This window comes from Rhagoletis pomonella, unplaced genomic scaffold (genome assembly GCF_013731165.1).
Source record: "Rhagoletis pomonella isolate Grant_MI unplaced genomic scaffold, Rhpom_1.0 Rhpom_scaffold_00002, whole genome shotgun sequence".
NCBI classification, from domain to species: Eukaryota; Metazoa; Arthropoda; class Insecta; order Diptera; family Tephritidae; genus Rhagoletis; species Rhagoletis pomonella.
Window position 1 is genome coordinate 45,753,533 of NW_023458556.1, and position 14,086 is coordinate 45,767,618.

The window sequence follows — 14,086 nt, forward strand, 5'->3', positions numbered from 1 at the left end:
AAGCACTGTAGGACATTAAAGGCACCGGCCACCAGCCACCACCAACGCCACTCGTTTTGCTGTTTTTTTTTTCTTTTCACACAGCAGAGAAAACAACTAAGCGAGCAACAGCAAGTCATTCAGCCAACTATAAACGATTTAAGGTCTAAGGCTATAACGAAAGAGTAGCCTCAATGCGGAGGTGGCGGGTTGCAACAATTTCGTTTAGGACTGCCTGCATGTGTGTGTGTGTGGATGTGTTGTGGTGGCACGCTAAGAACGCAAGGCTAAGTTAAATGGCAAATCATTAACATTCGCGCCCATTGCTGGCACAACACTAGGTGGATTATTGCACAATAAGCGGCAAGTGAAAAAAGGCACCACTGGAATCCTAAGTACACGGTTAGAAATTGATTGGTTTAGATATCGAAATCCAAGCTCAAAAATGTATTTAGGCGGTCCATAGTATTAGCAAAAATTTAAGAGCAAAGCCTAAACTTCTTGGCGAAAAATCTCCATATTAGATTTGTCTAGGTATTTTCAGGATCTGGTTGGTATAACGCATAACGACTGAAATAAGCACATAAATACTGGAAAAGCTTTAGTATCCTATACTGCCTCTCTCCTCTTCATCTGGCTACGTAGATGAATGAATGAGGCCTTTAATCCCATAGATATACCGAATCGATGTGGTCTTGTACAGGCACTTCTCAACTCACTGCCGGGGCGAGGGAGGATGTTGAACGAGCTCTTATTAGCAGCCTTAAACCGGAAGGGAGAGGAGCCGTTCATACCAAAGCTTCAGGGCGGATTTGGCGCACCTCAGAGTGGCACTCGATTGTTGGGGCCGGTTCCCAGCCGACACTGTCATTGTGTGCACGGACGGGACTTTAATGGAGCGGGAATCACTTCCGAGACGAAACCTACAAATTTAGATCCCGTTCCCAGTTGGTGGCAACAACTGCAGAAGTAAAGTCCACGCAGGCCAAGCTCAGCAAACTGCAACGACTAGCCTACGTGTGCATCACTAGCGCAATGAGATCAACACAAATCGCGCGTCCCGAAGCGTTTTTTGACCTGCATTCTCCACACATTGCAAGAAAGAGCCGCCATTGTTTAGTGCAAGGTTCATATCAGTGGACAGAGAGGAAAGATAAGAAGCTTATACACCCTGCTACTCTCAAGGTGGACCTGTGCTTTCCGAGATTTGACTTGACTCATAATTTCAAGACATTTTCCCCCGAAAACAATCAACTGGTACAACGAATGAACTAAACCACAGATGGACAGCCATATTTGGTATACTGACGGCTCCGAGACTGACCACGGCATTCGTAGCAGGAGTAATAATAATAATAGATTGGCGCTTATACATATCTTAGTTTTTGGCCGAGCTTCTCATCCGACTTGTGGCGTGCGCCTTGATGTTGTCACACAAAGCGGAGGGACCTACACTTTTACGCCGACTCCGAACGGCGATTGTATTTTTATGAGAAGCTGTTTTTCGTAGCAGGAGTATACGGCATAAAACCCAGAAAGAGGCAATGTAACTCTAAAGGGGAGCAACTAATAATCACATCTACATACACTCTTACAGGCAAATCGGCGCTCCTCTCTAGTAGAGCGCTCGAGATCACCTCAAAGCTGGTGTGGAGCTACCTTCAGCTTTTAATTCTGATCGCATACAGGTACCGGATTTGCCTCAGTTGGGACACAGTGGAGTCATTGCCAATGAAGTGGCATATATGAACCTCTCACTAGGACCAGATTTCGCTTCCTACGATCAGCGTATCTAGAAGAAAATTACCAAAATGGCATTAACCCAAGGGACCTCGCGAGGTCAAATATAGTTTTGTTACAATATAACGGTCTCGTTAGCGGTAACTACGTAACCTGCTCCCTCCACTAAATCTAATCTAATCTAATCTAACTGCTGTGTAGCTGGTACAAAAGGGGAAAACGGCATAAAAGGAATTCAGCTGGTATACATAGGCCTTAAATTTACGCGCGAGGCAAAATAACGTAGAGTTTATGGGGATGTCTAGGCATACAGCCCCTGGCTGGAGCTGGCTCGGTGGAGAAAGTCATTAGTTCACAGCCGGCTAAAGGGTGCAAATCAGCTATGCATTAAGCTCTAATCGGTAGCATTTTGTCACAGAAATATTATGACTGCTGGCATAGTTTCTAAAACTGCAGGAAGTATAAAATGTTTCATGATCCCTCGAACTGCGGCTGGACTAAGTAGACTTTTGCTGAGGTTGTGCGACGGTCATTCGTGACCTTATCACAGATTCGTTCACTCTACTTAAACGTGTACCTCAATACTATTGGTGTAGGAGGTTCGGCTTTATATGAGAAGTGCTTAGAAGACGACGAGATCAATGGGTTAAGACACATGGGCTTCGGCAGGAGCTTCATGGCTTCTAATGGAGCTCAATCTAACGGACCTCCTTCGTTTCTCAAACGCGAAGTACTGCCTGGTAGAGCTGCAGAGACTTAAGAAATCTTAGGAGGAGCGGTCAGTCAGTGAAGCTAATGAAACACGGGCGCCCTTTTCAGCGGTACAATGCACAAGCGTCCCAACCCATACAATATTGAGTCTCTTAAAGACTTTCGTCCATATTTTTCGAGTGAAAGAAATTGAGAACGTTATTCTTGTGGGGATCAGTCGGCATAGACAAAATGAATTAGATTCAGTTCAAAGATCATTGAAAGTCAGATCCAAAAACAAAATAAAGTAATCATTCCCATTGGTCAAATGGGTCTAGTCATCGAAAAACAGATTAAGTTCCTCCTAAACGAGTTGAAATTCTCTCAAGAGATCGACTGAGTATTGAAAAGATTTAGTAATGGGCTGCGGGGCCGAAAGAATCACTGAAAATATAAATTATCAGCAACAAAAGAAGTGGTTAAGAGTTGCAGATACGAGTAATGGGAAGCATTAAAAGTTTCCGCCAGTTCACGACGACGAATTAGAAGATCGACACAGCATTAGAAAAGTACGTGCAGAAGATTTCTGAAAACGATTTTTGTGCAGAATTTGTTTAAGCAACTCAGTTGTATATGTGACATTATCCACCCACAGTCAGACAAAGGCTAATACGTTTCAATTCTACCATAGTCGCACCCCTAAGCATTCGGTGTTCCTATACCAAGTTATTTTATTATCCATTAGAGACTCTGAAAACGCATTATACGTCGCAAGTTGCAGACATTCTCGATTGTGCTCTACTGCCTTATATTAGTATAACAAATAAAACGATCTTTTTTCTCAGTGTTCTGATCGTTCATTTCAGGCACACTGCTTTCAAATACGAATAAATAACAGGCGAATAGTTGACCTCTCACGTCACCACATTCCTTAGCAAATATTTTGAAATGAAGAGCTGCAACATTTAATAAACAGGACGATCGGCGGTATGCAACATACAACAACACGAAAGCATATGTATGCATAGGAAACAAGAATTGTGCGTATAAAAATATGCGTGAACAAACGAGTAGACTTATGCTAGTAGATATAGGGTTTAGAATGAATGTGCGCACTAAACACGGCGCATGCGCAAAGTGGCTGTAGCAACAACAAAGGCGCTTTAATGAAAGGCTGATAGTCTTTATTAATAATTTGTCTTTGTAATTTTTTTTTTATTGCCATTTTACAGCGAACAAGTATCTACAACAAGCCGTTGCGATGACACACGCGCATTCAGCCATCGCTTGCACGGAAATTACGAGTCCACTAACAACAGAGAGACTTGCCGACGTCAGTTGTAAAATATTATTGACCCAAACGCGCTTGAACAACGCTGAACGATTTGCCTACAAAATCTTTACACAGCAGTCTTATTCGTATATAATTGATTGAGATATTTGCAGAAATGAAAAGTAGTTAGCGGTGGAGGCAAAAGCGAAGGCTAGCAGCATGCCATTATGCATAATGACGGCGGCAAGAGGAGCAGATGCTACAGCAACAAGCCGAAACAGCATCAGCATTAGCTGAGGAGGACACAGGCGGCGCGAAGCAACTGGTCACACTGGTCGTAACATGATTTGCAACAAAATCATTGAAAGCCAGCGCCGGAAGATGCTTAGCCGCAGCCAGTTATATGTAGGAAATTGAAGATGTGGCAGCAGCAAGAGCGTATGCGGCACAGGCGATGATGATGGTGATGGTGACGTTGAAGGAGGGCGAAGTAAGTATTGCCCAACTAACTAGCAAATGGGCTAGTCAACCGCTGCTATTTGCTTTTCCCATGTAGCAAAACCTTCACGCAGGCGCAAACAATATTTTCGCAAGCTATGTAGCAGTCAGCAATCGATAGACCAAACAACCAATCTACAAACATACATACGTACCTAGGAAACAGTCAAGACTGAATGCCACGCATTGGCCAAACGATTGACCGCGAAACAAAGCTGCGTGTGAATTTTTTAGCACTATGTTAAATTTTCAAACGATATTTCCAATACCTTTGTATTTTAGCATTTTTCTTTTCGCTAAGAGCCCACACAGTTACAGCATCATCAGCCAAGAATGGCAAGAAAAATGTTGGTGGTGGCGGATGAATGAACGAACGAACGAACGGTCAGACAAACAGCAATCTTCGTTTCTCAAGTTCAATGTGCGCGCATGCGTGCCTTCGTCACACTGTCACGTTTGTGAGTATGGTAGACGTGGCGTATGTAGGTAGACGTTTATTTGCTAGCAGTTATTTACAATTAGGAATGATCGCAATACTTCAACTGCTCGTGGGATTAGCACTTTTCCGATAGGAGAGCGAAAATATTTGGACAAGCTGATGAAAATATGGCAAGCAAATTCTAAATGTAACAGTTTCAAGTAGTACGAGTACCTGGTACTAATGGCACAAAGTTTGCGGAAGATGAGAGGTGATAATTCCTGGATGCGTGCCTAGCCGAAACAGGAAGTCGCGCTACATATGTACATAGTTACATGCCAACGAAATATTTTTCTGTTGTTTGTGTTGGGCTGCAGAGATTTTTTTTTCTTTTGAACCACTAACGTTTCGTACATAATTAAATTACTTGGTAAAATATTTATTCATTAGTATGGAAATATTTACGCTTCGGAAGGTACTCACAATTAAATCGCCTTTGTATATGCTGTTGTCCGTGTAGAATACCAACAATTCGGCAGATAACGCCCGACAGCTGGGCTCTCGCAATTTCGAGGCTAATAGCAGACAGGCCGCTGCCAATATTTGCAGATGTGTTTTTGTTACCGATTTTGTGGATAGAAAACGATCCATATAATTGAGCGCCAATAGTACGACCTCCTCTTGGCATTTCTCTTCGGCACAAACCTGGAAGTGAAAATAGGAAAAAATTATTAGCTTGCGATCGATTAGCAAAAAAAAAGAACAAAAAGTATTTATGTATAAATAACTTTTTCCCAGCAAACACAGTTTCTAGCGTTAGAGAAGTATTTTGATTTTACATTAAAATTCCAATATAAGTAAATATGTAGTTCTAAATTAGGTTAGAGAACTGTGTTATAATTCGATTAGAGAATGATTAGAAAAAACGCTAGACACTGGAAAACAATTAGAATTCAACGTGAAAAAACGATTAGCTATCTAACCTCTTTCTCGATATTGAGTACTCAGTCCACTTTTTGTAGAGAATGCTATAGTTCTCGACAGTTTCTCTAATCGTCTTCTAACCTTCCACCTGAGAGAAACTTATTAGAATTCGAATCGTTTTCTAAACGTTCTTTAACCTAAATGTTTGTTGGAATCCAGCCGAAATCTTTTCTTAACAAGAATTTGCTGAGACTGATCTCAAATCAGGAGAAAACCGCAATCTTCTTTTTAGCATAGAGCTGCTGTGGAATTCCAGAAATCACTACGCTGAATTTCTAACACCAAAAATACTTAAATGATTGGCATATTCACCTGAAAATATGCAACGTTTCAAAATGAAGACGCTCGACCCCCTAAATACTTTCTCAGACTGTTATTTTATCATAACTTGAAGCATGCGACTGTTGCAATGAGATTCCAGAAACCATCAAGCTGAAAATAGCTAAATGAATAGCAGGTGAGCCTAAAATTATGCAAAATTTTTAGAGAACCATGGTTGGCCCAATTTCAAATTTCAAGTTGATCAACTGAGGCTTTTAATATTTCATACTTTTAGGCGCATCATTGCTGCAGTTGAAATCGAGAAAAACGCAGGTATCGCCTAAAGGTATGCAACGCCTACCAAGAAGTGGCCGTTCCTCATGATCACACTTTCTTATTGAATCTCTTCAGCTTTCCTGTTGCACATTGATAGGCACACTTTCTATTCACTTAGAGATGTTTAGCGCGCGCAATTTAGCGTAGAGGTCTTTAGAATCCTAAAATTCGCTAAATGAAAAGCTGTGACCCTTAAAAATATGCAATATGAAGCAACAAGCAATTAAAAATCAGCCCAGCCAATTCTGGTAGAACGAGAAATAAGAAGTTTGATGTTTAATGCTTTTAGGTGCCCCTTACTTTAAATTAAAAGGCTCTAGTTTCTTACGGGGATTAAATTGAGCCGGTGTCTACTAGCAAGGACTCATCCTTATAGGTTTTGGCATCATTTACAATTGGTTTAAATGATCGAAGATGCGATGACACTGAGACTCTTTTGGATGCGATGTCTCATCTCGTACTGCAGACTTGATGTGTGATTGTCTAAGCACCTGTAGGACTTACAGGAGTAGGCCAAGGTGCAGTGGCACTCTTCATTCGTACCCTACTTTCGTTCGCGCCTTGTGGCTCTCTGTGGGCAAAGTTTGAAGAAATTTTTGGTGGCTTTAATTCGTTTTCATTTAAATTTAGTGAAAAACATAGAATTATCTGGGCAGGACGATCGCGAGATACCTTTTGTTAATTACAAAGCATTTTACAGTTATTTTCTTCGATCACTTTAAGGTTCTTGGAAAGATGAACATGGGATCAGCTCGTCACACATACTTCCTATACTTGTGGGTGTAATCTCATAAAATCTTTCTAAAGTAAATACCGTGTAGTGATAGTCGGAGACAGCTTATAGACTAAAAAGAGTTGACTAATAGTAGGAACCCATGTAAAAGTTGGCTATGATGGCTGAGTTGTCTCTCAGAAAATAAATTGAATACAATATTCGTCGATGACGGACAATCATTTCGACACTTAATCGCCAAACGAGGTAAGCGACATTTCTTTCGAAATTTTGTTTTTGATGCAGAAATACTCGTAGAGCAGCATCTAGGTACACTTTTAACTTAAAAAAAAAGGATTTTTTTTTCTACATAGAACATAGAACTTATTGAACCAACCTTAACAATCAACTTTGACGGGACTTGTTTACTGCCCGAAAGGCACCACTATTTTTAACCGACTTCCAAAAAAGGAGGAGGTTATCAGTTCGTCGGGATATTTTTATACCCGAGCGCACTTGTGCACAAGGGTATATTAATTTTGTTCACATAACGGTTGTTTGTAACAGCCAAAACGAATCGAGATAGATATAGACAAATGTATACATAAATGATCAGGATGAAAAAAGAAATCGATTAAGCCATGTCTGTCTGTCCGTCCGTCTGTCCGTCTGTCCGTCTGTCCGTCTGTCCGTCTGTCCGTCTGTCCGTGTACACGATAACTCGAGCAAAAATTGAGATATCTCAACGAAATTTGGTATGTAGGTTTCCCTTAATCCAAGGTAGGTTGGTATTGAAAATGGCCGAAATCGGACTTTAACCACGCCCACTTCCCATATAACGGTAATTTCCAGAAATACGAAAACTGCGATATTTTAGTAACTACTGAAGATAATTCACTCAAAATTGATATTTACAATAATTTTTAGACGAAAAATAAGAATATTATAAATTTTTGGAAAATGGGCGTAGCCACGCCCACTTATGGTTACATGTGTATATCTTGGTAACCGCTGCCCCAATTTCTTCCAAACTTGGCACAGTTGTTGGCCTTCGCATAACATACCAAATGGCCGAAAATTTTTAAAATCGCTCAATAACCACGCCTATTTCCCATATAACGGTAATTTTCAGAAATATGAAAACTGCAATATTTTAGTAACTACTGGAGATTATTCACTCAAAATTGATATTTATAATAAGTTTTAGACGAAAAATAAGAATAATATAAATTCTTGGAAAATGGGCGTAGCCACGCCCACTTATGGTTACATGTGTATATCTTGGTAACCGCTGCACCAATTTCTTCCAAACTTGGCACAGTTGTTGGCCTTGGTACAGCATAAAAAACCGCCGAAACTTTTTAAAATCGGACAATAACCACGCCCACATCCCATATAACGGTAATTTAGAGAAATACAAAATCTTCGATAAATCATTAAATATTGAAGCTCATTTTTTCAAAATTGATGGTTGCAACAATTCTTTACCAAGAAATGCGTTTATGGTAAAATTTTGGAAAATGGGAGTGGCACCGCCCACTTATGATCACATATAAGTATACCGGTAACCGTTCTACCAATTTGTACCAAACTCGGTATGGTTATTGTACTTGGACTAATATAACGGCCGATTCTCATATAACGGTAAATTTAAGAATTGCTTGAAACTTCAATATTTCGAAATTGAAGGACGCTAATTTACTCAAAATTGTTACAACTCGGCTTACCATCTAGCGGAAGGTTTCGGAAGGGTGAAAAAACATATATTTAATACTTGCGCCGGGTATTTAATGTTCGGCTCCGCCCGAACTTAGCCTTTCTTACTTGTTTTTTTTTTTTTTTTTATGTATGTTACTGCATAACTTTGCACCACGTCAACCGATTTCAATAATTCCTTTTGCGGAAAGGTAGTGTCTCAGAGGTGGTCCCATACTAATTTGGTTTAGATCCGATCATTGGATCATGAAATATATAGATATATATATTTTTTTTTAAGTCGGGTTTTTTTTTTGCTAAAAATTACTTGTTAAGTTACTCTTATCCACAATGCCGTGAGCGCAAGAGAAATTCAAACGTAGTTAAGTACCAGCCTAAAACCACTCCGAAGAGGGTCACTGTTTTGAGAGCACTCTTGCCACCTAGTAGACTTTTGTAAAAATAAGTACCAACTTATGCATTTCTAATAGGAAATTCCTGCCCATCGCACGTTTCGTAAACCTTTGACCGTCTACCACTGCTAACGCTAACCGCATAAATCAATTTTCCGCTTCCTAATCCGAAAAAAGAAAACTATTGGCAAATCAATTTCCGGCTTGACGCATCGAATAGCAACAAAATCGTAGTAACAAATTGCATAAGCTAGCAAGAATTGCGCTATTTCCGAATTCCAAACAAAGTAGACACGATGACGCGATTTACACTTGCACAGCGCCAGCAGCAGCGCCTCGATGGGCCCAAGACTACTCGCTGACTGACGTTTACCAGCTATCAAGGTATTCTTGTACATACAACAATAGAAGAAAACCATTACAAAATACATACACAACAATTAGAAGCACACACGCATACTTAAAAACATGCATACGTATGCACAAGCCTAAGAATCGACAATACTTTTACATTATTATACTAATGAGCGTCTTAAGTCGACTTGGGGAATCAGTCATGTCTGAAAAATAAATTATAAATACATAAATAAATATAGGCACTTTTGTCTGTATGTATGTATGTGCATACGAGCACATACCTCGATGCATAACTACTTACTTACTGCCAATGGATACTTACTCACTCACTAAGCTTGGCGTCATTAATGCAATGCCAGCCAACCCAATTTGCCAAACGACTTAGTAAAGCGGTCGTTTCCGACTCGTTCTGGTGAACTATACAAATCCAATTTCAAATTGTGAGCAATATTTATAAATAAAAAATTCAGCAAGCATTCCTAAAAATTTAAAACTTTTCAATCTGAAGGAAAATAAAAAATATAAAGCAGTTTTATAGCTGATTAAATTTTAGTGTAATACAGTAAAAAAAAATTTATAGAAAAAATTAATTTGATTTGACGTCGTTTCGAGTTCGCATCGTAACGACGTCGATTCGAACTCGCCTTCGCTCTGTGGCAAATTGGGAATGCAATGGAAAATGCAAGTGTATACGAAAGCAAGCAAGCAAATGCACCTTGGGCACACACACACACACACACACAAAGGGGGTGGGAAGATGAGGTGAAGAATTGAAGTGTTGCTTGCGGGTGTTTATGCTGTTTAGTTCTTACTTATTATTATTATTTATTGTTATTGTAATATTTTTCTTGCTGTTTTGTTGTTGTTGTTGCTGTTCCCCAATCAACAACAAAAAGACCCAAGTTGTTTGCTCGTTTTACAATGTTGCAAGTGCATTGCAGTGGAGCATGCAATCAGTTATGTATCTCATAATTAGTTTTACGCTTCGGTTTTACTTTCTTACATTCTCATGGTTGTGTGTAATTGTTGCTGTTCTTGTTGTATTTTTTGTTAAGATAATAGTCACGTTTTTTTTTTTTTTGTATTTTACTATTGTACGTAAATACTTGTGGGTTAAATAGCGTCGATTACTTTATTTAGGTAAGTAAGAATGTAAGATAAGTGAAGTGATTTTGAGGTGTGCAACGGCTGAGAAATAGGGTAAATTACGGTGCGGTTCCATAGAAGCAGCCAACAGAAGAACTGGCTGTTAAGATTGTGGTGGGCCTTATAGACCTAGTTGGAATATGAAAGGCTGTTGTTAACTTTAGTAAAATTGTTAAACCTATTTGGTAGCACTTTGGCATAATAACTCGTGCAAGTCCAATTCCTTTTATAAACTCAGGAAGCAGTGGGTGGTGGAGTATTTCATAATTTAGATACTGGTTGGTTGGTAGAAGCGTCGCCTGGGTATGTTCGCAGGACCCAATTAGTGCTGAAAGCACCATTTTGATACGCTTTCTCTGGGACCCCTAATTTTATCTGCTTTCATGATTCGTTGGGTTCGTCAAACCATTTGGATTTTCCGATGAATCTATTTAGGTCAGTAATGGTGAATTTGGAAAATTCCCCAAGATTTTGGATGGAAAAACTCCCGAGTGTGATCTGCCTTATTTGTGCCAATGCTGGGCACTCGCAGAGATAGAGAAGGACCGTTTCCTTACTTCCCACAAGATTACAGCTACGGCACCGAGGGTTATACGGGAGGCCCATTCTAGCTGCATGTTCACCAATAGGCCAATGTCCCGTTATCGTAGCTATTAATTTGACTATATCTTTCCTCGACCTCTTGAGAAATTCTTCTGTCTTTGGCTTGTCATAGTGCGGCCATATGTACCTCGCAATTTTGCAGGTTTGAAGGTTGTTCCAACGTGTTTCAGCCATACGTGTGAATTGCAGATGCAGTGCCCTTTTGATGAGTCCGAGTGTACAATTTATAGTTTCTGCTTCGGATTCATCCAAAGATGCTCCGGCCTTAGCCAACTCGTCAGCCCTCTCATTTCCGTGTATGTTCCTATGGCCGGGAACCCAGATGAGAGTGATGTCTATTAACTCGGCCGCCGAGCTTAACGCACATTTGCAATCTCTGGCTGTTTTGGATTTTGTTACCGGTGAGGCAGGTGCCAGAAGTGCTGCTTGGCTATCTGAAAAAATTTATGCTTTTCGTACACATACGCAGTTACTCTCTAGTGCTTTGCAGGCCCTTTACAGGTCTAGTAGTACCTAAGACCAAACCTTACTTATGCACTGCAAGTCTACATTCCAAAACTCTAGGCTTGGCAAAGTTTTCCGTTATATTATCGCAAAGACCAATGAAAACCAATTTTGCAAAATAATATTTTCTTTACTTTCCTCACCTTTGATGTCGTTCATTGACTTCTCTTAAAATGCATTCATTTTTTATTTGTATTTCATTTTTTTTTCAGCATCGTTTACATTGCACTGCTTATTACTCATTATAATTATAATTACTCGCCTTATCCCTTTAAGATTTCATTTACCTGCAATTGATGGCCTGGCATGTATGGCTGCCCCAGAAGGCCAACCCCCTGCATAGCATAATGCAAACTAACATAGAAAAGGGGGCCTAACCTGAGCCTGTGCAAGCGAATGCATTTAACAAGGCAAGCACAAAATGGATGGGTTGGCGCACTTGCACTGCACTTGGAATCACAGCGTATTTAATTGAAACGAACAGCGGCTGCGCAGCACTTACCCAACTAAGTGAGAATAGTAGTAGCTCCCCAGAATCATTAGCAAATTACCGGGGCGCATTGAGCGCAAATGCAAGTGGGGCTGAAGTTTTTTGTGTTTTTTTTTTTTGTTTTTTTTTTTGTTTCGTCGATATGTTATGCTTTCTGTGCTTTACTTGCCATCACCGCTCTGCATTGCAGAAAAGGTAAACAAAGCCGCCAAGGTTTCACCGACTTGTTGCATGTTCACCGACAATTAAGCAATTACAGATGCTAGCAAATGAATGCACAACCATTATTGCGCTAGAGAAAAAGGGTAACTAATCTACGATAGATGATAGCTGGCGTTGGTCAAAAGTCTACACAGCCCATTAAGGCCTGCTGTTTGCTAGTTGACGGAGACTTTTTCATAAAGCAAGTTTTGCAGCGATAATTGCAAAAATGAACTAAAAATTAAATAAAACAGCTACTTGCATAGCACGGTTTTTTTTTTTGATTTTTTTTTTTTATGAGAAGCTGTGTGTGCTGTGCCGTACGCCACATTGCTTCCGTTTGGTAATTTCCCGAAAATCCGTTTTAAAGATTGTGTGTGATATGTACATAGTATATGCAACAGAGTAGCAAGTAAAGAAAAAATGCGATTAAAAAAACAACAGGAACAAAACAAGAACGGCAGCGAAACACCAACTGAAACACTAAAGACGACATTGCACAAATTCGACTTCCGGCCATCAATTCAGGCAGCGGCGACATTCAGGCGTTCGTTCGTATGGTAGCGTAGTAGAACATAATTTTGTTGTTGAACGTCAGAGTCATTAAGAATTCTCAGCGCATTTGTTGTGTTGGCTGTGATTTATTTATTATTATTATTTTGCAAACAGAGATGCAACCCAAAAAATAAAAATAAACAAATTAAAAAAGGGCAAAAAATGAAATTGAAAAAAAAAAACGATCAAACAGACCGGTAGGATTTGCGAAAGCTTGGTGCTATGAATATTTTTTATCTTTGTGCATTTTTTTTTTTTTTTTGGGGAACAAATTAAATAAATCACAAATTTTAAATGGAGCGCGGCGAAGGAGGACATAACTTGCAAGCGTGTGAGAAAAAGTCCGGCAGTCAATACGCGGAATAGTAACAGCGCCCAAATAAGAATATGAATGCATGAGGGATGGCAAAGGACAATTTAAAATTTTACCTATTTGAGGAAAAAGTTGTACCCGAAAAGAGGCAACATATGTAGGTATGTATTTAAGCATTTTCAGTCCATAAATTTGTTTGAAGTCATTTATAATTTTGAAAGGTACATCTATACAGAACAAAGTTTAGTACATGTGGAGAGAAGGTCCTAAACGGTTCCATATGAGTATTCAGTGTCACAACTTTTGCAGTAATTGTAGCAGGCAAAGCCTATGCCATAGTTTTCTGGTTTGGGGCCCACTAGGCTAGTGCCCAGCCAGATTAGGTCAGGTGAGGTTGTAGTGGGTGCCTTCATCCAGACCCAAGAATATGGCAAACGTGGTCTGGGAAGCCCGTTGTGTTACCATTTTGTCTCGTGGTTGCTTCCGACTGCATAGCGAAAAAACGCCAAATGTTAACCAGAAGGATTTGTCACCCGCATAAAAGTTTATTCATTGTTTAGCTAGGGTATCAACGTACACCCTGTACTTGTACCGAAAGTCACACAGTTCACATACTTTTCCATCACTGGTATACATATTTGAATTATGTCAAAAAAAGTCAGCCACGCCAATCTACCTGACTGACCTTAAAGCAATAAAATAATAGAGTACTAAGTTAAAAAATAAGAAGTCACATAAAAACAGGAAAATAAAATTGGCAAACAAAAAGCGCGGCGCAGAGTGTGCTCGAAATTGTCCACTTTAGAATGAATTGCTTTGTATGAAATGGTAAAATTTGGTTGATTTTTTTATTTTTTTTTTTGTTCATTCATAATATTTTTGCAACGGAAGAAGGCAAAGTTTATCGCGACACAGTCA

General features: G+C 39.7%; 1 protein-coding gene across 2 annotated transcripts in view; it reads right to left on the reverse strand.

Annotated features, from left to right (window-relative positions):
- LOC118733696 (G1/S-specific cyclin-E2) overlaps window positions 1-14,086 on the reverse strand; it is a 142,466-nt gene that overhangs the window by 62,324 nt on the left and 66,056 nt on the right. For both annotated transcript variants that reach the window (XM_036463208.1, XM_036463207.1), the window contains one exon: window positions 5,082-5,303. In XM_036463208.1, the coding sequence (XP_036319101.1) occupies window positions 5,082-5,303 (222 nt within the window). The remainder of the gene's footprint in view (window positions 1-5,081; window positions 5,304-14,086) is intronic.